This window comes from Crocuta crocuta, unplaced genomic scaffold, assembly GCF_008692635.1.
Source record: "Crocuta crocuta isolate KB4526 unplaced genomic scaffold, BGI_CrCroc_1.0 scaffold160, whole genome shotgun sequence".
Lineage (NCBI taxonomy): Eukaryota > Metazoa > Chordata > Mammalia > Carnivora > Hyaenidae > Crocuta > Crocuta crocuta.
In genome coordinates, this window is record NW_027527591.1 from 4,612,461 (window position 1) to 4,637,184 (window position 24,724).

The window sequence follows — 24,724 nt, forward strand, 5'->3', positions numbered from 1 at the left end:
GCTATATAGACGGGTGCCGCTCTCGTCCCCATCACACTGGACGCTGATCATCGCTGCCGACAAGCATGGGGAAGGTGAGCCACTGGAGGGGCCATGCCGTGTCTGTTGAGCGCCGGCTGTGCTCGGGGTGCTTCCCCGGCTGACTTCTGGCTGTCCCCTTGTTTTCCACCGCAGATCACCTTCTACGAGGACCGGGGCTTCCAGGGCCGCTGCTACGAGTGCAGCAGCGACTGCCCCAACCTGCAGCCCTATTTCAGCCGCTGCAACTCCATCCGCGTGGACAGCGGCTGCTGGATGCTCTATGAGCGCCCCAACTACCAGGGCCACCAGTACTTCCTGCGGCGCGGGGACTACCCCGACTACCAGCAGTGGATGGGCCTCAGCGACTCCATCCGCTCCTGCCGGGCCATTCCTTACGTGAGTCAACGCTTCAACCAGACTGATGCGAAAGCGTCCCTGATCCGTCGCGTTACATTCCTGTTTGTAAAAATGTCAGTTTGTTTCAACTCGGGACTAGTGTTCACAGGAAGCATAGCAATGCCTACTCTCAAGCGTTAAAAAAAAATTGTGAGTAGGCTTATGAGTCACTGTAACCTCTTTAATTTTTTTTTTTCTGACTTAAGGACAAGACGTATATATGGACAAGATTGTTTTAGAGCACAAGAAGTCACACGACCATAGCCTCTAGAGCTAAATTTGGTAGCTTTTAGCTGATTCCTAATTTCTAAATAAACACCACCTTGCTCAGGAAAGCTAAAAGCCTCTCTAGGTCATTATCTGTTTTTGATAGAAACACTTGACAGACTATGGGAGAACAGTACGGGTGTGATGTGTCCTGGCCGTATTAGCTAATGGCTTCTACACAGTCTCTGTGACATAAGGATCTAGAAACCAGAACAATAGGTCTCACCTTCCTCCCTGTCCCCCAGGAGTCATTATCAACTAGCTTCTCTCCAGGGTCATTAATTGAGATTTCATGGGACACGGTCCTCATCAAAGAGCTGCTTAATGTTTTTTAAACACATTGAATATGTGTTTCTGCTTCCTGATCACACCAAACTGTGTGGTATGATGAGCAGATTCAAGAAGTGAAACCAAAAGTAGGCTAGAGAAATTTGCAGATGCAAAAAGACATACAAGTATGAGAGGCATTTCTTTGAGGCAGAACCTCAGATAGTTCACCTGACTTGGTAAAATGTCGGACACGTCAGAGTAAATGCAAATTGTTGTGAATTATGAGTGAAAAGTGACTTAGAAACAAGCTTGTTAGGACTCAGTTGTATGCGGCCATATGGAAAAGAGAGTTAAAATCGTCTCTGTAGACTCACTAAAAACAGTTGCGGCCGATGGTTTCCTACAAAGGACTTTTGTGACCTTTATTTCAATGTGTATTTCTTCCACAAGATAGTCCACCGGTCGGGTCAGTTTTATTTTCATTTTCTCCCTGACTTGTTAGGAATTTCCAACAATGTCAGGAAAGGACCCGTATTCGGCAGGATGGTTTGAAAACCATGCTTCACGAAGGTGGAGGCTGACTGAGTCACTTTTATTGAGATCAAGGATGCACACAAATGATTTTTATTCTTTTGCTTATTGTCACAACAGACCAGCTCTCACAGGATAAGGCTGTACGAGAGAGATGACTACGGGGGCCTCATGTCCGAGCTCACGGAGGACTGCTCCTGCATCCACGATCGCTTCCGGCTGCATGAGATCCACTCCGCCCACGTGCTGGAGGGCTACTGGGTCCTCTACGAGATGCCCAGCTACCGGGGGCGGCAGTACCTGCTGAGGCCGGGGGACTACAGGCGCTACCATGACTGGGGGGCCGTGGATGCCAGAGTGGGCTCGCTGAGACGGGCCATCGATTTGTACTAGGCTGTGTGTTTCTTGTCGTGATCCACATCGAAATGCAATAAACATACAAATTGCGGTCCTGGCACTAAGTGACTCTTGTTTATCTTTAAATGATAACTGAGTTCTAAGGAATGGTGACCCCTGGCAACTTACCTGACCCTGACGATCAGGTGTTTTGGATGTCTGCATACTTCCTGTTGGTCAGGCAACAGTGTTTGTGAAGCCCCCACTCGCGTGATGGGAAGCAAGAAGGAAGCACTGGGTCTGCTTCTACAACCCACCATCTGAGAAAGAGAGGAAAGGCAAATAGAACGAGAACCTTTAGACCATAAAAGAGAAAATAGGATGAATTGTGGCTAAGACACCAAAGATAAGAGATTGTTGGAAAGCTTAGGGCAGCTGAAGTCTTGGATAAGATGAGTCAAGAAAAGCTCATGAATGAACTGAATGAACAGGGGTTTTTATGCAGAATTCCTGAGGTAGACAAGGTCAAGCAGGCTTGATGAGTTCAACTGGTAGGAAAAGTGTGTATACTATGTGTTAAAGGGCTTCAGTCATTCCTGCTTCTGCTAATTACTGGTAAAGTGACCAGCTCAGATGAGTTTTTTTAGAGACTCTCCCAGTTTTAGCAACAAAAGTCCTATATTCTGAAAAGCCCCTCAGTCTCAGGTAAACTGTGATGGTTGGTTACCCTACTTAACTGGCTTATCTCTCTGATCAAGTCACTTCTTACCCTCTCTGTACCTGAATTACCTTATTGAAGACTACAAGTGGATAAGGAATTCCTGCTTCACTAAATCCCAAGATAGTTATGATAAAAAAATAAGGAAAAATTGTGAACACACTTTGCTATTTCTAAATTATTATACAATAATTATTATATTATTATTCTACATTCCGAATGCAGAAAATTTATGTATCTTCAGTGTCCCCTCAAATTCAACAGTGCAATATGGTCATCTTTATTTTGGGTTCCAATGTGAATTTTTATCAAGACTCAATTACCAAAGACTCAATCATGCAGAATGAAGTATTAATGTTTTCTCCCCTGCATACCTCTGGAACTTCTTTCCACTATACTAAAGCGGCTCTCCCCGAATGCCAATTCTCTTTCCAAATTTATATATAAGCAAAAATAGTGCCCTGCTCCAGAACTTCTTAGTTAAAATTGATAAGCTGATTTTAAAATTCAGAGGTACCTGGGTGGCTCGGTTGATAAGCATCCCACATCAGCTCAGGTCATGATCTCGCAGTCTGGGGGTTCGAGCTCTGTATCAGGCTCTGTGCTGACAGCTCAGAGCCTGGAGACTGCTTCTGATTCTGTGTCTTCCTCTCTCTGCTCCTCCTCTGCTCACATTCTGCCTCTATCTCTCTCTCTCTCTCAAAAATAAACATTAATTTTTTTAAATTCATATGGAAGTGCAAGAGACTTAGAGTAGCCAAAACAATCTTGAGAAAGAAGAGCAGAGTAGGAGTATTTCAGAACTTAACACACAACAACAGCAATCAAGATAATGAGGTACTGGCATCTGGTAGACACAGAGAGGAATGAAACAAACTCGAGTGTCCAGAAATTAACCCATGTGTCAACTGATTTTTGATGTGCTTGGGTAGCTGAGTTGGTTGAGCATTGACTTCAGCTCAGGTCATGATCTGCACTGACAGCTTGGAGACTGGACTCTGCTTCAGCTTCTGTATCTCCCTCCCCTGCTTGTGCATGCACACTCTCTCTTTTGTTCTTTCTCAAAAATAAATAAATAAACATAAAAAAAAAAAGAAAGGCAGTGAGGTGCTGGTATCGGGGTAGACATATAGATGAATGAAATAGACTTAAGAGTCTAGAAATTAACCATGTGTCAGCTGATTTTTGACAAGGATGCTAAGATGATTCAATGGGGGAAAGAACAGTGTTTCAACAGACGGTGCTGAAACTACTGGACAATGATGTGCAAAAGAATGAAGTTAACCCCTTATTTCACACCATATATAAAAATTAACTCAAAACAAATCAAAGACTTCAATGTAAAAACTCAAGCTGTAAAACTTAGAAGAAAACACAAACATATGTCTTTGTAATCTTTTATTAGCCAATGATTTCTTAAATGTGACACCAAAGGCATAAACTACAACAAGTAAATTGGACTTAATTATAATTAAAGCCTTGTATATATCAAAGGAGACTATCAAAAAAGTGAAAAGGCAGCCCACAGAGGGGAAAAAATATTTACAAACCATATACCTGAGTATATGTATCCAGAGTCTAGTATCCAGAATATATATATGTTATATGTATATATAACATATATTATATAATATATATAACCAACACATAGAAATCAAAAGTGCAAAGACAAACAACAAAATTAAAAAATGGGCAGAAAACTTGAATATATATCTTTCTGAAGGAGATATACATATGGCCAATAAACAAATGGAAAGATGTTCAACATTATTGGTCATTAGGTCATTTTAAATTGAAATCAAAAGCACATGGGATACCACTTAATATCCACTAGGATAGTTACAATAATTTTAGAGAAAAAGCAGAATAACAAATATTGGTAAGGATATAGAGAGATTGGCACATTTATAAGCTGCTAGTGGAAGCATAAAATGGTGCGGCTGCTCTGGAAAACAATTTGTCAGTTCCTCAAATAGTTAAACATAGTGTTTTCATATGACTCAGCAAATACACTTCTGGATATATATTCAAAAGAACTGAAAGGAGTGTTCAAACAAAAATTGCTTCTAGCAGCACTATTCACAATAGCCAAAAGGTGAAAACAACCCAAATGCCTATCAATGGATGAATGGATAAATAAAATGTGATATATCCATATTATGGAATACTATTTGGCCATGAAAATGAACGAAATACTGATACATGCTATAACATGAATGAACCTTGAAAACATTATGCAAAATGAAAGAAGACAATAACACTGAGAATATACATTATAGGATTCCATTTATATGAAATGCCCAGATTAGGTAGATCCACAGAGACCCTAAGTAGACTAGTGGTTGTGTAGGGCTGAGGAGGATGGGTGTTTAAGGGAATGAAACTAAACAATATAGGATTTCTCATTGTGATGATGAGCATGTTCTGAAACTGACTGTGGCAATTATTGTACATTATCTATGAGTATATGAAAACCATTCAACTTTAAGGGTCCGTGGGTGGCTCAGTTAGTTAAACATCTGACTCTTGATTTTGGCTCCAGTCATGATCTCATGGTCATAAGATGGAACCCTGAGAAGGAGACTGCTTAAGATTCTGTGTGTGTGTCTCTCTCTTCCCCTTTGCCCCTCCCCTGCTCTCTCTCTCTCAAAAAAAAAAAGGCAAAAAAAATTGTTTAGTTATATACTTTAAATGAGTGAACTATATGGTATGTGAATTATATTTCAAAAAAGATGTTTTTAAAAAAATAATGCTCTGGGGCCTGGCTGGCTCAGTTGATAGAACATGCAGCGCTTGATCTTGGGGTTTTGAGTTTGAGCCCCATGTTGGGTGTAGAGATTACTTGAAAACAAACAAACAAATTAATAAAATCTTTTTAAAAAATGCTCTGCATAAAGCCATAAGTAATGAAGATTCTTTTACAATGAGATTCCTTCTTGTTGAAGGAACTTATGGGATAAATTGTAAATATCAAGATACACATATTGTCAAAATGTTATGGCTTTTATCAATACCAAATATGCAGAAGATTTGAGGTTTCCTTGCTGGTCTAGCTAAATCATTGTGTTGTCTTATAGTTGTGTGACTAGTGACATTTGAACTCTATTGTTTTTTGGGGTCTTTTTCATATGAGTTCTCTTTTAACAAAAAATGAAAAGCCACGTAACCTGTCTCATTGAAAATAATTTTGTTAATTTAGGATTTGGTTTTGTTTTAATCTGGTGAATTTATAGGCTTAGAAAACAGCATTTCATCCCACAAAGCTCAGTCTGCCACAATTTTTCTTCTTTGTAAAATGAAGGGTATGGACAAGATGAGCTCTGTGTCTCCTTCAGCTCTGACACTTTGAGACTCTATTGGGTTTCAAAGTGGAGTGTCTCAGTAGTTACCAATGCAGACTTTGAGGCCCATGGACTTGGTTTCTGGCTTGACCACCTAATGGCTGGGTGACCTTAAGCAACTTGCTTATCCTCCCTGAGCCTCAATTTTCGGTTGCATAATCTAATGGGGAACACATGAGCTACCCTGCATACAGAAACTATTGCTTACTGAGCCTCTGCTGTTTGCTAGTTTCTGTATGCAGGGTAGCTCATATGTTCCCCATTAGAACGAAACTCTGTAAGGAAAAGGGGTCAGAATAAATGAACTGTTTCCTAGAAAATTCTTTTACGTCAAGGAAATGTAAATATCTCTAATGTCCCTTTGACAGTCACCCAATACTAGTGTCTTAGAAGTCTACACCCAAATAAATAAGTAAGAGATTACAGAGCCTTTTACAGTCAGTTAATGCTGATTTCTTCAGCCTGGAAGCAATCAATCATTGAAGAGTCCACTAGAATTTACCAGAACTGTTAAAGGCAAAGATTTCAGGGTTTGTAGGGACCCAGCAGGCTAATTGGATGCTGGCCCTTTGCAAATTACAAAAAAAGAAGAAGAAGAAGTATGACATTGAGAAGTGCATAATTTAGGGAAGAGATACCTAGAAGCATATAATTTAGAAGTGTATAACTAGAAAAGTAATATCTCAAACAAATCATTATTGCATGCAGAGGCCATTAGTTTAGGCCTTGGAGGTTGACAGACTTGAGTTCAATTCCCAGGTCCTCCACTTACTAGCTACATTTTCCTTTTTGGATTTGTTTCTCTATGGTGATCAGTACTGTGATTAGACTTGGTCAGTCAGGGATCCTGGCTTGAACTGCTTCGGAGAGCCTTGCTCTAGACTCCCAGCTGTAATCTTTCCCACAGGACAGAAATCTGTGGGGTCCTAGAGAAGCCTACCCTTCATCTAGACCACATTCCTTTTACCTGGACCTACAGAATTCCCTGTATTTAGACCCTCGTTTCCAAGACCTAAAGGTGAGTCTTTGCCAGGCCTCTCCTCCCAAGGACAATGGTAGGCAAAAGGCAGCCATTTGTGGGAAACGGAGGGGGGCAAGAAGCATGTGGATAGAGTGTGTATATGTGAGGGTGTGAGAAGCTGGAGGGGGCTCATTTATGCTCTTGCCGCAGATCTCACAAACATTTGGTAAAGTTCCCATAATAACTTGTGCTGTGTTGGCTACATGGTGTACTTTGTACCAGATTTCTGGTACAACGTCTGGAACGTACTAGACCCTCTTTATAGAGTAGTCTACTTATTGATATCTATTATTATTTCATCACTCTGAGCCAAATTAGTGCTGTAAAATTTACTGCAGTTTCAATCTAACTACTTACATGAAAGTAGACATGACATCCTTCAGCAGGGTCATGTCAGTGAGGTGCTGATGAACTCGAGAGATTTCACTTGGGAGTCATTACCAGTGAGTCAGGAGAGAATGCTTTTCCTGAATGCCTCAGGAAAAGCCAGCGTGTACACTAAAATGTTTGTGTGGGGAGAGAGGTGAAGGGTTATGAACTGTTTTCATTGAGGTTCCTAACAGGCCTCAGGCAACTATAATGACTTCTAATGAATAATTTTGTTTTTAGAAGAAGCCAGGCTTATAGTAGATACTTTCAAATATTTTGGTACACAAGTTTATTTAACTATGAGTTCCTAAAGGACCTTAAATAGTTTTATAATTTTTTTTTCCTGATTTTAATGAGACCAAAAGAGGTTTTTATAGTTATTTTTAAAGGAAAAAAAAAATACTTGCTCATAACTTTAGAGATAAACTCAGTATCCAAATATTTCTGGTAAAAGGCTCATTGGCCTCAGGGCCCTAACCTCTGGCATATTTTAGCCTGGGGGCTGGCTGATAACACAAAGAGACACAACAAAGCATGTACCCAGGACCCAAAGTCTCATTCCATTGAGCCATCCATCTTCTAAAGTATAAGGAAGTAGTTAAGAATTTTCTTTGTCATTTTTCTTCACAAAAATGTTGTTTATCACTTTTTCTTTCATTTTTGTTTCTTTCTCCACCACCTCTCCTGTCTCCCACCCTTAGACGCTAGAGGTAAGTTCTGAGACCTTTGCAGTGCAGCCCCCTTGATGCTTAACACCTCCACCTCCCCTCCTTCCCACCCGACGGGAAGGCTGCTGTCAGCCCACACCAGCCTGCCAGGTTTCCTGGCCATTTTTATATCCCTTCAAGTTCTCCCAGGTCAGCAAAGGCAGGCAGAAGATGAGGCATCAGAACCGGAGTGGTAGCTGAGTGAGGGGGAGAAAGTGGCTTCCGTGTCTCTGAGCTTCCACACGGGTGACCTCATGGGGGAGAATTATCATTTTCCAAAATAGAATTAAAATCATTATTTTTTCATGTTCTTCATGTTTCTGGGGCTCCATTTACCCATCCAATTAACTAACAAATCATCATGGGGGATAAAGAAGTGTGACATGGCCCTTATTCTTGAGCTCATGACCTTGCTGAAGACAAGGAAAAGAAGAAATTTGACGACAAAGCTGGTTCTGCAGTGCTAAGTTGGGTGGTGATGAAGTGCATGTAGATGCTGAGAAGGGACAGCCAAGTAACAGCCGGTCTGAAGAGCAGGTGTCCTAGGAAGATGGGCCTAGGCTGCCTTGAAGACTGGGTGGGACTTGATATCCCTGGGAAGGGAAGGTGTTCCAGTATCGAGGAATGATTCCTTCCCTAGACCCAGATCCTTAAAGACATCTTGGGTTCTGAAGGCAAAATGGGAACAGGCTCTCCCCGCTTAAGCCCTCCTGGGCTGCCAAGATCGAAAATATACGTCTCCACAGTTTTTCAGCTGAATTGTGTCTATTCCTACTATTTCTCTACTTAAACCTAAAAGAGTTTAATCAAATAATGAGAGCAGGGACACTTCTTCTGACTTGTGCTTTACATATCAACTTTCCTTTCCCGCACTGCCTCGAAGACCTCCAAAGCACTTTAACAAAAAGGATACACAGCCATAATGGAGGGAAAAATAAAAGAGAAACGTGTTTTAAAAGACCGCATTCGTGATATGGAAATGAGAAAAAGGGCAAAAGGCTACTTTCAGCCAAATCAGGCCTGACTCACCTGGTGGGTCTGAAGTGTGCCCCCACGTGCGCACAAGCACACGTACATTGAGTCCCTGCGATGGCTGATGGCGGCCATCAGCCACAGTGGGAGGGGTGGAGAACAGGGGCTTGTCACTGACCTCGTGGTAATGCCTTCTTGGGGGGACCCCCTATGGTACCATGATACATTGCGAGTTACCTCTTCTGAATGCAGCCCCGACCACTCCAGCCTGCAGTCCTGGTATAGCCCCGGCGAGAGGGCACGTGCGGGTGGACAGCGAGAGCGGGATGCTCTGGGCTGGGGCATCTGACACCAGCAGTGCGTGAACTTCGAGGACTCTATCTCTTCTGACTGCACAGCCCCCGCCTGTGTTATTCCTGTTCTTGGTGCCTTGCTTCAAGGCCACCTCCAAAGGGTAGTCACCGTTTAACTGTGAAATCAAAATTGCCAAACAGAAGACCTTTGCTAAATTAGACCAGGCATTCCAATATATGAAGTTATCCATTGGTCGTATTTAGTCTCCATAGAGTAAGTGAAAGTGTAGACACTATGACATTGAAGCCCAGAAACCCAAACTTATTTTTTTGAGGGAGAGAGAGTGGGGCGGGGCAGAGAGAGAGGGAGACACAGAATCCGAAGCAGGCTTCAGGCTCTGTGCTGTCAGCATGGAGCCTGACACGAGGCTCGAACCCACAAACTGTGAGATCCTGACCTGAGCCAAAGTTGGAGGCCCAACCAACTGAGCCAGCCAGGTGCTCCCAAACATATTTATTTTTTATTGATGTATGGAGGAACGCTATGAATATTATCATCTTTAGCATTTATTAATGCTAAATGATATGATATTTTTCCTCACTGGTATTTACAATTTATCATGTACTTTCAAGTCCATTATCATATTTGATTTTCATCGCCATTCCTATTTTATAAACAGGGGAAACTGAAGCCTAGGGAAGTAAAGTGATTCCAGAGACTACACAAACAGCAACAGAAACTGCATGTGCATGCAGACGTGTGTAGGCATTGACCCTGAATGCGTTCGCCATAAATGGTGTCTATTCAACAATTTCATGCTGTTTGTGAGTACCAGGAAGAAAAACAACTTTAGAGGAAGCTGTGTGAAAGCAAGGCATGGGACAGGCAGGGTAGGCGGTCACAGTTAGTGTCACTTGCGATGGTGTAGGTCCTGACAGCACCACTCACCCCCTCCCTGCCCCCAGTCCAGGTCCCTGATGCTCTGACCCTGGAGGCTGGCCATACAACTGACAGGGCCTGAGTGTAGGCCTCTGACGCAAGGCCTTAAGTCATAAACCTATTACATGTCCACATAAATAACACCTTTTTATGAGTAGTAACTGTATTTTCCAAAACAAAAACATTTAGTGAAAGGATTGCCATTATTATACCTTTCTTCAAATCTCATTAATGCCATATATCCTCTGGACATAAACTCCACAAGGTAAAAAAGGTCAATAACATCTTGGTACTGTTAGGAAATCTGTTTTGACCTTATGAACCCCATGGAAGTGTCCCAGGGACCTCAGAGGTCCCCATACCACACTGGGAAATCCGTATGATCCAGAGGCTCTGTCATCTGGCATGGTTGCCGTCTACCATCTCAAAAGTCTGAGGAAGTAGGCCATTGGTATTTTGAGGGCTTGTACATTACTCCTTACCTAGCTCAAGCCTCACTTACCAAGTGAGCAGGAATCTGATGGGGGAGAAGGAAGAAAGATCTTAGGAGGTTGAAGGAGGGCAGGGATACCAAAGACAAGCAATCTTCTGGGCAGCCACCAACAGAAGGAAGGATTTAGGCTTTCGGGGAGTCATGAGCAAGTAGAGGAAGGTCATAACTAACTATCTGCTTTCTCTCAGGTCAAAGCCAAGTACTGAGGACCTACTATGTGCCAACCCTGTGCTCTAGGGCCCAGGGACAGAAAGAAACAAGAGAGAATTCCCAGCTTCCAGGAGCCTACAAATTTCCCAGTCAAGTATCAGTTTTACTCAAGATAGACCCCAAAATAACAACAATGATGACCACAGAATCTTGAGCTTGAACTAAGCTTTGTGCTTTTTAAGGCACTTTTGCAGATTGCTTCACTTGGTTCCCTCTTCCTTAAGATTCCTGACTATTTAAATTCTGATTTTTAGTAAGTTTAAAAAAAACAAAAACACACCAGTTCCGGAGCAGAATGCATTACTTCGTTTAAGTACCTTTGAGGAGTCAATTAAACAGATTAGGTGACAAAATAAAAGCACAGGGGATAGAATTTCGCTCATCCTTTTGCCCAACTAAAAGAGTAAAGACTCTTTTCATTTTGGTGGCAACAACAGCTTTAGTGAATTAGAACAACCCGAACCTACCAGAAAGAATGAGAGAACCATTCAGCTAACCCCAATGACCTGGGGGGAGGGGGAGCGGGGAGCTTGCAAATCCCCTTACTCACCGAAATGGGCCCCTTTTGTGTGATTTCCTGCGGAGGCAGCAGTCAGGGCTGCTATATATACAGCGGCACTCCCCCTCGGCCCACACAGCACCCAGCGAACACCTCCTGCTCACTCTCTCCAAAATGGGAAAGGTAAGTGCTGGGTCCCTGATGCTCAATGTTTGCCCTGGCGCAGCATCTTCGGCGGGGACACATGGTCTTATGCTCCTGCATCTTCCATTTTGCAGATCACCTTCTACGAGGACCGGGGCTTCCAGGGCCGCTGCTACGAGTGCAGCAGCGACTGCCCCAACCTGCAGCCCTATTTCAGCCGCTGCAACTCCATCCGCGTGGACAGCGGCTGCTGGATGCTCTATGAGCGCCCCAACTACCAGGGCCACCAGTACTTCCTGCGGCGCGGGGACTACCCCGACTACCAGCAGTGGATGGGCCTCAACGACTCCATCCGCTCCTGCCGCCTCATCCCCCAGGTGAGTGTGGCTCTGTCTTTGTCTCTGATCTCTTTGGAAGTGAAAGCCATGAACAGATACCACTCTTCAACCAAATCATTCCGAATAGACCGCAGAAAGTGGGAGTGAGCCTACCGTTTGCAGTCCATTCTAGAAGGATGTCTCAGATGGGAAGCCATTCTTCATGAACCCTATGGTGTTTACTTTTTTACTCAAATGTTTCCAGATTTTTATATTTTAAATGGAATAAAAAATTAAAAAGCCAAAGTCTAATTAGGAAAAAGCCAGGACATATAGAAAACAAAAGTTGCCATCTGTGTAAGATATAACCTCTCTCTCTTTTTTTTAATGTTTATTTTTGAAAGAGACAGAGCATGAGTGGGGGAGGGGCAGAGAAAGAGGGAGACAGAATCCCATGCAGGCTTCAGGCTCTGAGCTGTCAGCACAGAGCCCCACACAGCCTGACACAGGGCTCGAACCCATGACTGTGAGATCATGACCTGAGCCAAAGTTGAATGTTTAACCGACTGAGCCACCCAGGCACCCCAAGATATAACTTAAAGTGGTCATTCTGAGCTGTATCAACTCAGAAATAATATATCAAAACTCATAGATACAACCTGGGTTGGCTTTTTTTTTTTTAAGTGTATTTATTTATTTTGAGAGAGAGAGAACACAAGTAGGGGAGGAATAGAGAGAGAGAGAGAGAGAGAGAGAGAGAATCCCAAGCACGCTCTGCACTGTCAGCACAGAGCCTGATGCGGGGCTCAAACCCACAAACCACAAGATCATGGCCTGAGCTGAAATCAAGAGCCCGATGCTTAACTGAGCCACCCAGGTGCTCTGGGTCTGCTTAAATGATAAAACTATGTTTGCTTCCTTTGGCCCACTTTCCTATTTAATTATCTTCCTGTCCTCTGGTTTTTATTCTGATTTCATGGTCAGTAACTATTAGTTCATTTAGAGGTATAAATAAAAGGAAAGGCCAAACCCAAAATCAAAGTTTGAAATTCAATATTTCCTGGAGAGTGATTGCACCGCTCTTAGAGGAATGTGCTGGAGTGTGGAAGGCATGGGATATGTGTCATCCAAACAGAGCTTAATGGAGATGGTTTTCGTTGCTGAGGAAAATAAAGACATCAAGGGAAAAGACCAGGAAGGAAATTTAAGCACAGATAGGTTGATATCTGAAGTGAAACTGATGTGATGAACACAAAGATAAAGAAAATGTATCATCTTATTTTTTTTTTACAAGAGATTAATAATCCTGAGTTCCCAGGGTACAGAATATAGCTACATGTTGATCCCTTTTTAAGGAAAGTAATGTATCAAATGGGACTCTGCTTTCCAATGACTTACACTTTTCACCTTTGCGAAGGACCTTCTCTAACAACAAGCACTAACATGATCAATTTTATTTTGGACAAATCTTGGTTGCTAGGGACGGAGATGTGGACAGCAGTGAAGGGCTGCTGAGTTCTGTTCCTAACATTACCCATAAATCTTTAGATGCCTGGGTGGCTGACAGGGGAGGGAAGGCTCTTTAACACTGCAACATGATTTTTCTGGAAGCAAATCTGGACTCTGACAACTTCTGGGCAGGTTTGGTCAGGGAAGTGCAGGGGCTAGAACTTCCATTTCTCTCCACTTGTGTTCATTTACTTTTTCTTTTCTGCCACCCCAGCATGCCGGCACTTTCAGAATGAGGATCTATGAGCGAGATGACTTCAGGGGACAAATGTCAGAGATCACAGATGATTGCCTCTCTCTTCAGGACCGCTTCCATCTCAATGAAATCCACTCTGTCAATGTGCTGGATGGCTGCTGGGTCCTTTATGAGATGCCCAGCTACAGGGGAAGGCAGTACCTGCTGAGGCCTGGGGAATACAGGAGATACCTTGACTGGGGGGCCCTGAATGCCAAAGTTGGTTCTTTCAGACGAGTAATGGATTTTTACTAAAGTACTTACATTCTCCCCTTTTCTCCTTTAAAATCCAATAAAATATTTAGCTTGTGTTTCTGGCACTATGGAGTCCTGCTTTTCTTTCAACCTGTTAAGGCTTCATAAGCAATAATGACACTTCGTCAAACATAATGACAGATGTTTTCATGATGCAAAACAAAGTCTTATAAGGGGAGTAAAGGGTATCATCGCCAGCCTTCTTTTAATGACTCACCTATGTAGGCTCAAGGTTCAATTCAACTGAGCAAACGCCCTCTATGCTTAGTCTTAAGAGAATACTTTTGTAGCTCCATTGATACATAAGTAGATATTGTAACACCCAAGTTATCCTTCTAGGTTATCCCCACCATGTTTTCTATATAGTCCAAGCCTTAGCTAATGAGGAAAGTTGTTCTTAGCATCTAGACCCTTACTTTAGCATCAAAAGCAAACGAACAAACCGATCACCCTTACCTGTTGCATGCCTCCTCCTTCTAACAGCAGCCAATTCCATGTCCAATGCTGTATTGTATTTCTCCATGAGGTTTTCAGTACAAATAGAATTCACTGCCTCTTTGCTGTATGTGCTTTATAGAAGAATTTCAGGATCTCTACCAAAGCCACATGCACATAGGGGAGCTCAGCTCCCTATCTTTTTAATAGGAAGTAAAGAATTACAACTATACATGGAAAATAATACAAAGAGGAAAACAAGGAATTGAAATGTCCTGGAGCAGTTTGTTTGACGGTATGTGTGTTTCCTTTTGGTATGTTTATTTTCCAGGGGTGAGGTTTGAGCCCAAGTTGCATCTTGTTATCTACAGCACTATGTTGGCCATAGATAAAGCCAGATTTGAATCCAGCAGCCAAGACAGAGAGGGGAAACAAGATAAGTCCTATGACTAACAGAGTCCATAAGATAAACCAATTAATTACTCAAGACTAACCTAACCGTTCCCCAGTACCAAAATCTAAAAGAAAGTTTTCATGGGGGTCCCAGTAAAGAGAGTACCGAACAAACAACATCCTTAATATCATCCTGCGGTAATTAAATATGGTTCTTGAGTCTGTTTCTTACAAAGTTCCACAATGAAATTGATGGCTTCAGGTCAAAACTCAGCCAAAGTACCCCATTCTTTGGGATTCTAATGAAATGGCTGAAATGTCGTCTCAACGTGGAGTGGGAGACTTGTGTACCCACTTTCTCCAACATATATATACTCAGTGTCTCTTGGAATTCTGGAAAGGGAATGGGCCGCTTTTATTTTTCCCAATAACCCTCCACCCTGAACTCCTGCCTTATCATTGGGTGGGTCATTTTGTTCTTCCCCATGTGACCAGCCCCATACATCTCATGGGCTCAGATGGGAGACAGTTTCTTTTCCTTGAGTTCCTGGACTATCCCCCACGTAAAGCATTCGCGTGTGCAGACAACTTTATTATGGAGGTTGTGGGAGGAGAGATACAAGTTTAGATCACAGCAGTACAACAATACAAATATTAGATGGCCCTGCTCTAAGCAGTCTGCAAGCTCCAATCTGCAAGCAACTGGGTGGCTTGGTCTTCTTCTTTGTTCTTGTTCCTCTCTCCCCTATTCTGAGCTGTACCCACACAGCCGTTCATTTTTTACAGTTTCCTTCCATCCCATGCCCTCAGGGGCTCCACATCTCCATATCTAGGACCAGAGCGAGCATCTAATTTGTTGCTTAACCTGAGTCATTTTTGAGAGTGAAAGTGTGTGCTATTAAGGATTACAATGGGGCAAGAGGCATGAACCAGGAGTATTCCAGGCAAACTGGGGCACAAGGTTAGGCTATTTATAAAAGTTCTTTCCCTGGAAAATAGTCAGATTTTTGAATTGGTTGGTATTAATTATTCCTAACTCTTAGTTCTTCAACCTTTAAACTCCCAATGACAGTATTAGCTTCCTGGAGATGTTAGCCACAATTCTCTGTTTGTCAGTAATAATAACATCAAGCATAAATTAGAAAGTCAAAAGCTTCTTGGAGGGCTGAATTTCACATCATTTGCCTGATAGCCATAAAGTCACAGGCTGCAGACATGGAAATTATCCTGAAACACCTGAACTGAGAGCACATAAAATTAGAGACCCTGGGTATCATTGATCAAGCTTTTCTTCTTGAAAATTATATTTCCATCCTTGGAGAGCAGGCAAAGAGAAAAATATCTTCCCTCTAATTCCAGCACTAAAAAAATGTCAACAGAGGGGCGTCATGGCATTAGGAGAGGGACAACGCTCACACTAATCCCTCACCTATGCTTCCTCCTCTCCCTCCTCTCTTGAAAGTGCACACTGGAACCTCAGAGAGGTGAAAGGGTCTGAGATGAAAGCAGCCCCCAAGACTGGAATGCAAGAAGGGACACCCTACAGGATCCCACTAACCTTTTCCCAATGACAACAGAAACACAACTCAAGATAACCCCAGTGTCAAGCCTACATACCCGATACACACTGGTATTTCCCATAGGTCCTAGTTCACAATAAGCCCAGGTTGTATGTCTTTTTTCTTATATGGAATGCTTCAAGAATTTGCATGTCATCCTTGTGCAGGACCATGCTAATCTTCTCTATATTGCTCCAATTTTACTATGTGTGCTGCCAAACTGAGCACCAGAATCTAAAGCTTTTTATTCCTTTTCTCTTTGTTTCTCCTTTTGAATCTATAGTGTCTTCTGGCCAGTCTAACCTTAGAGAAGACCCACCGAGCAAAGCAACTAAGGTCATTCCATAAAGAAGTGCCAAGAACTGCTATACTGATGTCTACCCTCAAAGAGTGTTCCTCCTTATGGGTTCTCTCTCCAGTGACCCTGCCTCACTGCCAGAGGGTTAGGTCCTGATCCTAGTTTTGTCTTACTTCCTCTCCTCCAGACTTTAGGGATGCTTTTTTGTGGGTTTATTAAAGCAAAAGTGACTATCGCAACCACCTGAACAAGAAGAAATGCATTATGTTTAACACAAAAGCCAATTTGATCCAAATGGAATGCCATAGGAGGTAAGCAGAGGTGGGTCATTGGTTGCCCCCTGTCTTCTTGTCATTTATTGAACAGTCATCAAAGACAAGCTGAGAAAGAGAACCAGAAACTGGTGCTACGATGGTGATGCCTTGTCTCTCTCCCAGCCTCCTTGTTTGGGATAGTTTGGTCCATGTAACTGCCAGCCAGATGGCCTTTTCTCATTTAACCAAGCATGTATGTGATACAAATGCTACATGAATTACCAGGAAGCAGGAGGGTGGGTTTAAGATCAACTGCTGGCTGGACCTCAGACACTAGCAATTCTCTGGAATTGGACACTGCTGTTGTAATATTAACTTGGCATCTCAGGAAACACAAAAATTAGAATTACCAAGGAACAGAGGGTTTAGGGGATAACACAACATTCCTGTTTTCTCTCTTTTGCTTACTCATCTCCCTTGTTATAAAGGCCCATTAAATAGATCAAATGCAGAGTGCTTGTGTCATCCTACACACTGAAAGTTGCAAATACTGAACTCTGATGTGAGTGCATATGCCTGTTGTGCTGAGCGTTCAAAATAGGTCTCATGCACCGTTACAACAATGGGATTCAGACTAGGGAATAACATTCATATCCTCCAGGCATTTAATGAATTGCCTTTATGTGCCTGTTCGTTTTGATAATCAGTGTGAATACGGAAATAAAGGTGGAATCATCCAGAAAGGAGCTCTCCTCATTTGTTTTAAGGATCTGATGTCTAAACAAAACAATTAGATAAGCAATCATTAGATAACCATTGCAGTGGTATGAGCAAGATGCTTGGTAGAACCAAGTAGGCAGTATTGAATTCAGCCTGGAAGATTAGGAAAGGTTCAAGAAAATCTTTACAGAGGAATTGATACCTGAGTTGAACCTGTAAAAGGGAGGTTAAGATCTCTCTGGGCGAAAAATGTAGAACTGGTGTCTCAGGGAGAAGGATCACTACATTAAAAGACAAGAGAAGGATATAGCACCAGCTTCCAGCTGTAAGATGAGTAAGTTCTGGGCATCTAATGTACAGCATAGTGATTATAGTTAATCATACTGTGTTACAAACTTAAGAGTTGCTAAGAGAGTAGACCTGAAATGTTCTCACCACAAAAATTCTTAATTATGTGATGTGATACAAGTGTTAGCTAGCACTGTGGTGGTAACCATCTTGCAATACATAAATGTATCAAATCAATATGTTGTACACCTAAACTTATATAATGTAATATTTCCATTATATCTCAGTAAAACTAGGGGGTAAATGAGAAATGTGAAAATAATATTGTACATTTGAGAAACAACAAGTGATTCAGTGTGATCAGTCAGGAAGTCTGGAGACAGACAGAAGACCTCAGATCAGGTAGTCCATGCTAAGGAACTGGTACTTGATTCTGGCTCTGGTCATGATGCAGGGTTGGGGGACTGAGCCCCATGTCAGGCGCCGTGCTGAGCATGGAGCCTGCTTGAGATTCTCTCCCTCACTGCTCCTCTTCCCTGCTCCTGCATGCTCCCTCTCTCTAAAAATAACTTAAAAATAAAAAAATGCCATGGACGGGATTGCTTAAGCAAACATTTCTTTCTCACGGTTCTGGAGGCTGGGGAGTCTAAGGTCAGAGTGCCAGTAGATTCCGTGTCCAGTGAGAGCAGGCTTCCTCATCCAAGGGAGGAAGCAAACTCTTTCCCGGCTCTTCTTATAAGGACACTAATCCTATCATAATGTCTTCACCCTCATGACCTAGTTATCTCTCAAGGTTGCATCTCCAGACATCATCACCTGGGGGTTAGGGGTTTAACACATGAATTTGGAGGGGACACAAACATTTGGTCCATAGCAAGGACATTACTTGATGTGTTTTGCTTCTTTTTACTTTATTTTATTTAAAAAAAATTTATTTTAGAGAGAGAGAGAGAGCACAAGCAGGGGAGAGAAAGAGATAGAAAGAGAGACAGAGAGACAGTCTCAACCCAAGCAGGATCCACGCTCAGCACGGAGCCCAACTCAAAGCTTGATCCCATGATCCTGGGATCATGACCTGAGCTGAAATCAAGAGCTCAACCCACTGAGCCATGCAGGTGCCCCTATGTGTTTTGCTTCTGATCACCTTGGCAACCTGAAAGAATGCAGTTTGGAAGAAGGCAAGGCAGGACAGAGTCGGGAGACTGTGGACAATCTAGTTGAGATATCGTGAGAATCCAAGAAAGGCAGCTGCAGTGGTGGTGTATTGGGGGAGTGGGTAAAGGAAGGGAAGGCAGGGGCCCCAAGAGAGAAAGAGAAAGATCTGGAAAAAAAAAAAAAAAGACTGAATTTTAGTACTATGCATTTTCTGACCCCTCCACTTCTTTTCCTATCTAGCCAACTTTATAATTTAAATACTAGTATTTCTGCTTTGATTCCCTTATATGTGCATATAAAACTTTGTAGAACAAAGCAGAGAGCTCTTCTGCCTACATGTTTAAGGAAAATGATGTATACGTGCTAATAAAGCTTTAGCTGGAGATGGCTAAAACATACGTTTTCTAAAAAAAAAAAAAAAAGAGTAAACCAGACTAGTGTTTTTTAAAGTTTGATACAAGAATGATCTGGTGCAGGTTAGAAATACAGATTCCTGGGGGCACCTGGGTGGCTCAGTTGGTTAAGCATCCAACTTCAGCTCAGGTCATTCTCTCATGGTTTGTGAATTCAAGCCCTACATCGGGCTCTGTGCTGACAGCTCAGAGCCTGGAGCCTGCTTCCAATTCTGTGTCTCCCTCTCTCTTTGCCCCTCCCCTGCTTGCACTCTGTCTTTCAAAAATAAATAAACATTTAAAAAGAAAAAGAAAGAAATACAGATTCATGGAGTCTTTTCCACATCTAATCATGCAAAATCTCAGGAGAGGGTAGGGCCTGGCAATTCACAGTTTTAGCAAGCACAGGTGATTCTTACACACCCTGGAGTTTGAAAGCCACTAGATGATTTCTAAAGTCCCCTTCCCCCTCCAAATATATGTGCAAAATGGCTTCATAGCAAGGAAATTTTTCAGGCATCTTTGAGAGGATTGAGTATGTTTGAGAGAGATAAATAGGCTGAAGTCATTCTTAGTAATGTTGCACTATTACTAACATGAGACATGTACTTAATGCTCATTTGTGCCAAGTTTGTGCCAAACACCTTGTACACATAATCCCATTTATTCATGTCAATGTCCCTCTGCCAGAGACCACCAGAACACCTGTCACAAAACCAGTTGGGCTTATTGCTTGTTATAGCAAGGAAGTCACACACCACGGGAAAGCATGGAGTGTCTCAGCAAAGGGTGTTAGCAAAAGGTGTTATCATAGAGTCTGCACTTTGGTTGGCTGATTTGGGGAAGAGTCTGAAAAAGTAGGTGTTCACTCTAAACTGGAGTTGTTACCAAGTGCAGGTAATGTTATGATTCAATATCTCAATAAATCTACTCATGGGGAGGGTAAGCCTAGAACAAGGAGAAAGCTACAGTTGATAAAGAGGTAGCAGTTAATTGTGAGGGCTGAGAGGGGGGTGTTTGGTATTGTGTGGGTGACACAGTGACTTTGTTTTTGCGTGTGCTTGGACATTATGAAGTGGCCTTATTTTGTCTCACTGCATCATGGTCTCAGAGGAACCTTGCCTGCACGTCACATTCTATGAGATGGTTTATGTCTAACAGAGGAAAAACATGGCCTTGCTCTGAATGCCAGGGCAGCTCCTGAATGCCAAGACCTCTCTTTATTTTTTTTTCTTTCTTTTACAACTTACTATATCCTATGACATAAGTACTAGGAAATAACTCAGGTTCTGAGAGATTATGTGGCTTGCCAAGTTCACGTGGCTCCTAAGTGGACATTCTGAGTTTACAAAGCTTTACTGCCTCCCCAGGCCACGTCCTGTGAAAGGGAAGTACCCTAAAAAACGATATAGTTCTGAGTCTTGGACCCAAAGACCATGGAAACGTTTCCCTTGGTTCTTATCACAAGCTGAGTTCCAGGGGCTGATTTCTAGTACTTGAAGTGCACCCACCAAAGGAGTAGTAGCGATGTCTTGAAGTGTCAGGTCACCACAATCAAAACTCAAAGGATCAGAAACCAGACCTGTGTCCTACACTAGACTGACAAATCATATAAAGAAAAAAATGTTAAGTTACAGTGGCTCTGTCATCAAGGAAAATTAGTCCGCGCTTGCGGCATTCTACGCTGCAGACAGCCCCTGGAAGAGTCGGGCACTTCTGTAAAGACGTAGGTTTTCCCGCAAAAACTACATGGAGCATAACTGAATCATATCTGTAGAGACATGAATTTCAGGTCAAAAGTTCAGACTGATGTGCTGATAAATTTAGAAAATACTAAGAATCCACATAAAAGCAACTCTAGGGACTCAACCAGGACACATTCAGAACAGCGTTGGAATATACCAGAGAATGAGGGCAAACTCTACAGGCATTTCCACTGAATGCAGCGTGTAAAAGGGATCCATAAAATCCCCTTACTCACCCCCGGGGGCCCCTTTTGTGTTGTTCTTGCCAACGCAGCAGCAGCCTGGCTATATATACCCGCGGCGCTGCCGGCCCAGCGCACTGAACTTGCCCATCCGTGTCAACCAGCCATGGGAAAGGTGAGCAGGCTACAAGTTAAAGAAAAAGAGAAAAATGCCTCTATACCAGATCTGTTGGGAGCAACTGATTTAATTCGGAATTATTCTTCCATTTTGCAGATCACCTTCTACGAGGACCGGGGCTTCCAGGGCCGCTGCTACGAGTGCAGCAGCGNGCTAGATAAACGCACGGAAACAGCAGAGAATACAAGAAGAATTGATGCATGGGAAGAGTCAGTCTTATAATTAATTTTTGCTACCATTATGTCAATTACAAAGTTGTCTGAAACAAATGTAATATCATACTGGGATATAGAATGAAAGTGGCAAATGGGAAGCTGGTTAGACGTAAGAAGGTAGTATTTCGAACAAATTAATTTAAAAAATTTTAAATCATAAAATTGTAAGTTTTACTAATAGTAAAAAACTGACGATGAATGAGTTAGATAGGTGCCACTACAGACTTGTAAAAATTGAAACTCTATCGTGAATACAGGCGATTTAAAGTTTGTGTTCAACTCTGGAGAAGGTAATTGCCCTTAATTTGGAAAGGCAGTTGAATTCTGGTTCCAAGTGACTATTTAAACCAATTTTCACTGAAGTATATGATTTTAAAAGCCCAACTTTAGTTGTAAATTTATATGTATGTAAATTGGGGAGACAATACTCATCTTAAAATAACACTAGTCAAAACACTTTACATTTTTCCCCAAAATGTACGTTTGACTTCCACCTAGGAATCAGTGGAAATTAGGGAGTTAGGAGTCAAGATACTTGAATCTTTGATGTGTTCTTTTTTTTTTTAAACTTTTTTTTAATGTTTTTTATTTTATTTCCAGGAGAGAGAGAGAGAGACAGCATGAGCAGGGGAGGGTCAGAGAGAGAGGGAGTCACAGACTGAAACAGGCTCCAGGTTCTGAGCTGGCAGTCAGCACAGAGCCCGACGCGGGGCTCGAACCCACGAACCGCGAGATCATGACCCAAGTGAAAGTCGACGCTTAACCGACTAAGCCACCCAGGCGCCCCGTCTTTGATGTGTTCTAACCCAGACTTTGACCCTCTTAAAATTTACATCTCCTAGATACGAAATAAAAAATGAATACACAAATATTTATTAAATGCTGGTAGAACACAGAGCTATCCACAGCATACACAGCAATCTCAGAGTCTCACTGGTAATCCCATGCCCCAACCTACCAAATTCATCTGTTGTTTGGTTGCCTCTTCCACTCCTTGTCTTTGTGAACCAAGCAGACGAGCTCCCACAGGCTGCGGCTGTATGAGAGAGAGGACCACAAAGGCCTCATGATGGAGCTGAGCGAAGACTGCCCCTGCATCCAGGACCGCTTCCACCTGAGTGAGGTCCGCTCCCTTCACGTGCTGGAGGGATGCTGGGTCCTCTATGAGATGCCCAACTACCAGGGGCGGCAGTACCTGCTGAGGCCCCAAGAATATAGGCGGTACCACGACTGGGGAGCCGTGGATGCTAAGGCAGGCGCCTTGCGGAGGGTGGTGGATTTATACTAAAATAGGTGCACACTACTATTTTCTCAGTTTGGAACCTAATAAAGTATTTAGTCTGTATTGTTGGCAATTGCTGACTTCTGTTTTTCTTTCATGGTGTGCTGATTGATTTACCTGTAAAGGCTCCTTGTTAAAGGCTGAGGAGCGAATAGGTGGTGAGGGGTCAGTTCTAGAAGCACTTCAAGGTAGAATGAGTCTGGAAAGGGCTCAGAAGTGAGGGTGGAGGGAGGAGGAAGCCTGTCTAAAAAAGGGAGGTCAACGTAGAAAAATGGGAGAGGGTGACTGGTGAGGAGGGAAGCATTCCCTTGAGGGCCTTGAGAAGCAGCATTTCAGGGGTTTCCTTCTGACCCAGCAGGTGAGTGGAAGCCATAGCAGGTCACAGATGAAGAGTGAAGAGAAGCCCACTTGGCAAAAATCCTGATTAGGCTACATAAGGAATTGTAGAATTGTTTGCTTTCGAGCACAGTATTACGTAACTGATGTCAACGCTGCTGTTGGACATTGCCATATTTTTGGACGGGTCAAAGATCCCCCTTCCTTTTCTAAAATGGCTCCTGACCCCGGTGCACTTCTTGGCCAGTATATCCCCTGGGCCAAACCCTACATGAAGTGCAGCTAGTGCAAGTAAATTAATGAGATATATGTAAATATTTTAAATAGACTTTGATTGAAGTAAAATCTGCTTGCTTACAAGTAAAGCCTTTCGTGTTAATAAATTTTTTGAAAATCTTTTCATTAGTAGAGAATTGATTTATTGTTAAAATGTTCCCTCCGAAGAGAAAGCCTCCTGTAATCCTACTATTTTACAAATTCTATAAAGAAGAAGTAGAGGGGGTCTTTCTGATCCCACTTCTTATTGTTAACCATTCTTTACACTTGATGGGCATCTTTCCTGAATTTCTTCCTTCCTTGTTTATATTGACACCTCATGAAACACATGGTTTTATTTATTTACTTACTTGTACATATGGAATCATCCTGTACATATTAGTCTGCAACTTCTACCATGAAAAATGATACAGACATAGATCTAGATACGTACCTTATTCTGTTTAATAACTGCAATGTGTTCCATTATTTAAAGACCCTCTACATTATTTTACCATTTATCCATTGGTGACTGGGCTTGTCCAACGTTCCTTTTACAAGGAAGGCTGCAAAGAATATCATTGTACACATACCTTTATCAAGACTTGCTATAACTTTTGGAGGATAGAGACCTAGAAAATCAGACTGTCCAATCAAAGCACAAGTTATTTTTAATTTTAATAGACTCTGCCCAATTATTAGCCAGCCAAAGATCCTAACTTCTTTGAGTTAGTATCTTCATCATTTTCTAAGCACCCGCCATAGGTGGTGTATTTTCTAAGCACCTGCCATATGTTCGTACTGGGGATGAAGAAACAACCCAAACAAATGAAAGCCACTGTCCCTACCCCCACAGAGCTCTACCCAGGAGTATGAAATGCTTACACTAAACAAAAAGTATGTAATCATTTTTTAAAGTCAAGTACTTCTCAAGTACTAAATAATACATATATAATCACTTTTGTTTATCAAGTACTTTTATTTAGTACTTTAAAGTCATCCGAAGACAAATTTCTAGGGGAAATAAATGAAACAATATTGTTTCTCATGACACCAAATGGCTCAAATCATGATATCAAATCAAATGATTCTCAGTAGTTTAGATTTCCCAGCCTGGTTTTCTTCAGAGACCAACATAAGATTGCCAATCTTTTTTTTTTTTTTTTTTTTTTTTCAAACTTGAGCCAAAAAAA

The 24,724-nt window shown here is 42.2% G+C and overlaps 3 protein-coding genes and 1 non-coding gene across 5 annotated transcripts; 3 read left to right on the plus strand and 1 right to left on the minus strand.

Moving 5' to 3' along the window:
* The first annotated feature begins 32 nt into the window (after positions 1 to 32).
* LOC144237714 (gamma-crystallin A) lies at positions 33 to 1,887 on the plus strand. The gene is made up of 3 exons (XM_077771409.1): positions 33 to 74; positions 175 to 417; positions 1,606 to 1,887. The coding sequence occupies exons 1-3, from the start codon at positions 66 to 68 to the stop codon at positions 1,876 to 1,878; spliced, it is 525 nt and encodes a 174-aa protein (XP_077627535.1). The 5' UTR covers positions 33 to 65; the 3' UTR covers positions 1,879 to 1,887.
* A 9,671-nt stretch (positions 1,888 to 11,558) lies between these two features.
* LOC144237723 (gamma-crystallin B) lies at positions 11,559 to 13,844 on the plus strand. Of its 2 annotated transcripts, none has more exons than XM_077771431.1 (3): positions 11,559 to 11,567; positions 11,663 to 11,911; positions 13,569 to 13,844. In XM_077771431.1, the coding sequence occupies exons 1-3, from the start codon at positions 11,559 to 11,561 to the stop codon at positions 13,842 to 13,844; spliced, it is 534 nt and encodes a 177-aa protein (XP_077627557.1). The 2 variants fall into 2 exon arrangements, with proteins under 2 accessions (XP_077627557.1, XP_077627548.1); XM_077771422.1 differs by having other exon boundaries at positions 11,663 to 11,905.
* A 2,509-nt stretch (positions 13,845 to 16,353) lies between these two features.
* Positions 16,354 to 16,459, minus strand: LOC144237864 (U6 spliceosomal RNA). The gene has a single exon (XR_013336952.1). It is a non-coding gene; the product is annotated as a U6 spliceosomal RNA (small nuclear RNA).
* Positions 16,460 to 21,431: 4,972 nt separating this feature from the next.
* LOC144237825 (gamma-crystallin C-like) lies at positions 21,432 to 22,946 on the plus strand. The gene is made up of 3 exons (XM_077771544.1): positions 21,432 to 21,440; positions 21,540 to 21,656; positions 22,674 to 22,946. The coding sequence occupies exons 1-3, from the start codon at positions 21,432 to 21,434 to the stop codon at positions 22,944 to 22,946; spliced, it is 399 nt and encodes a 132-aa protein (XP_077627670.1).
* Positions 22,947 to 24,724: the final 1,778 nt, after the last annotated feature.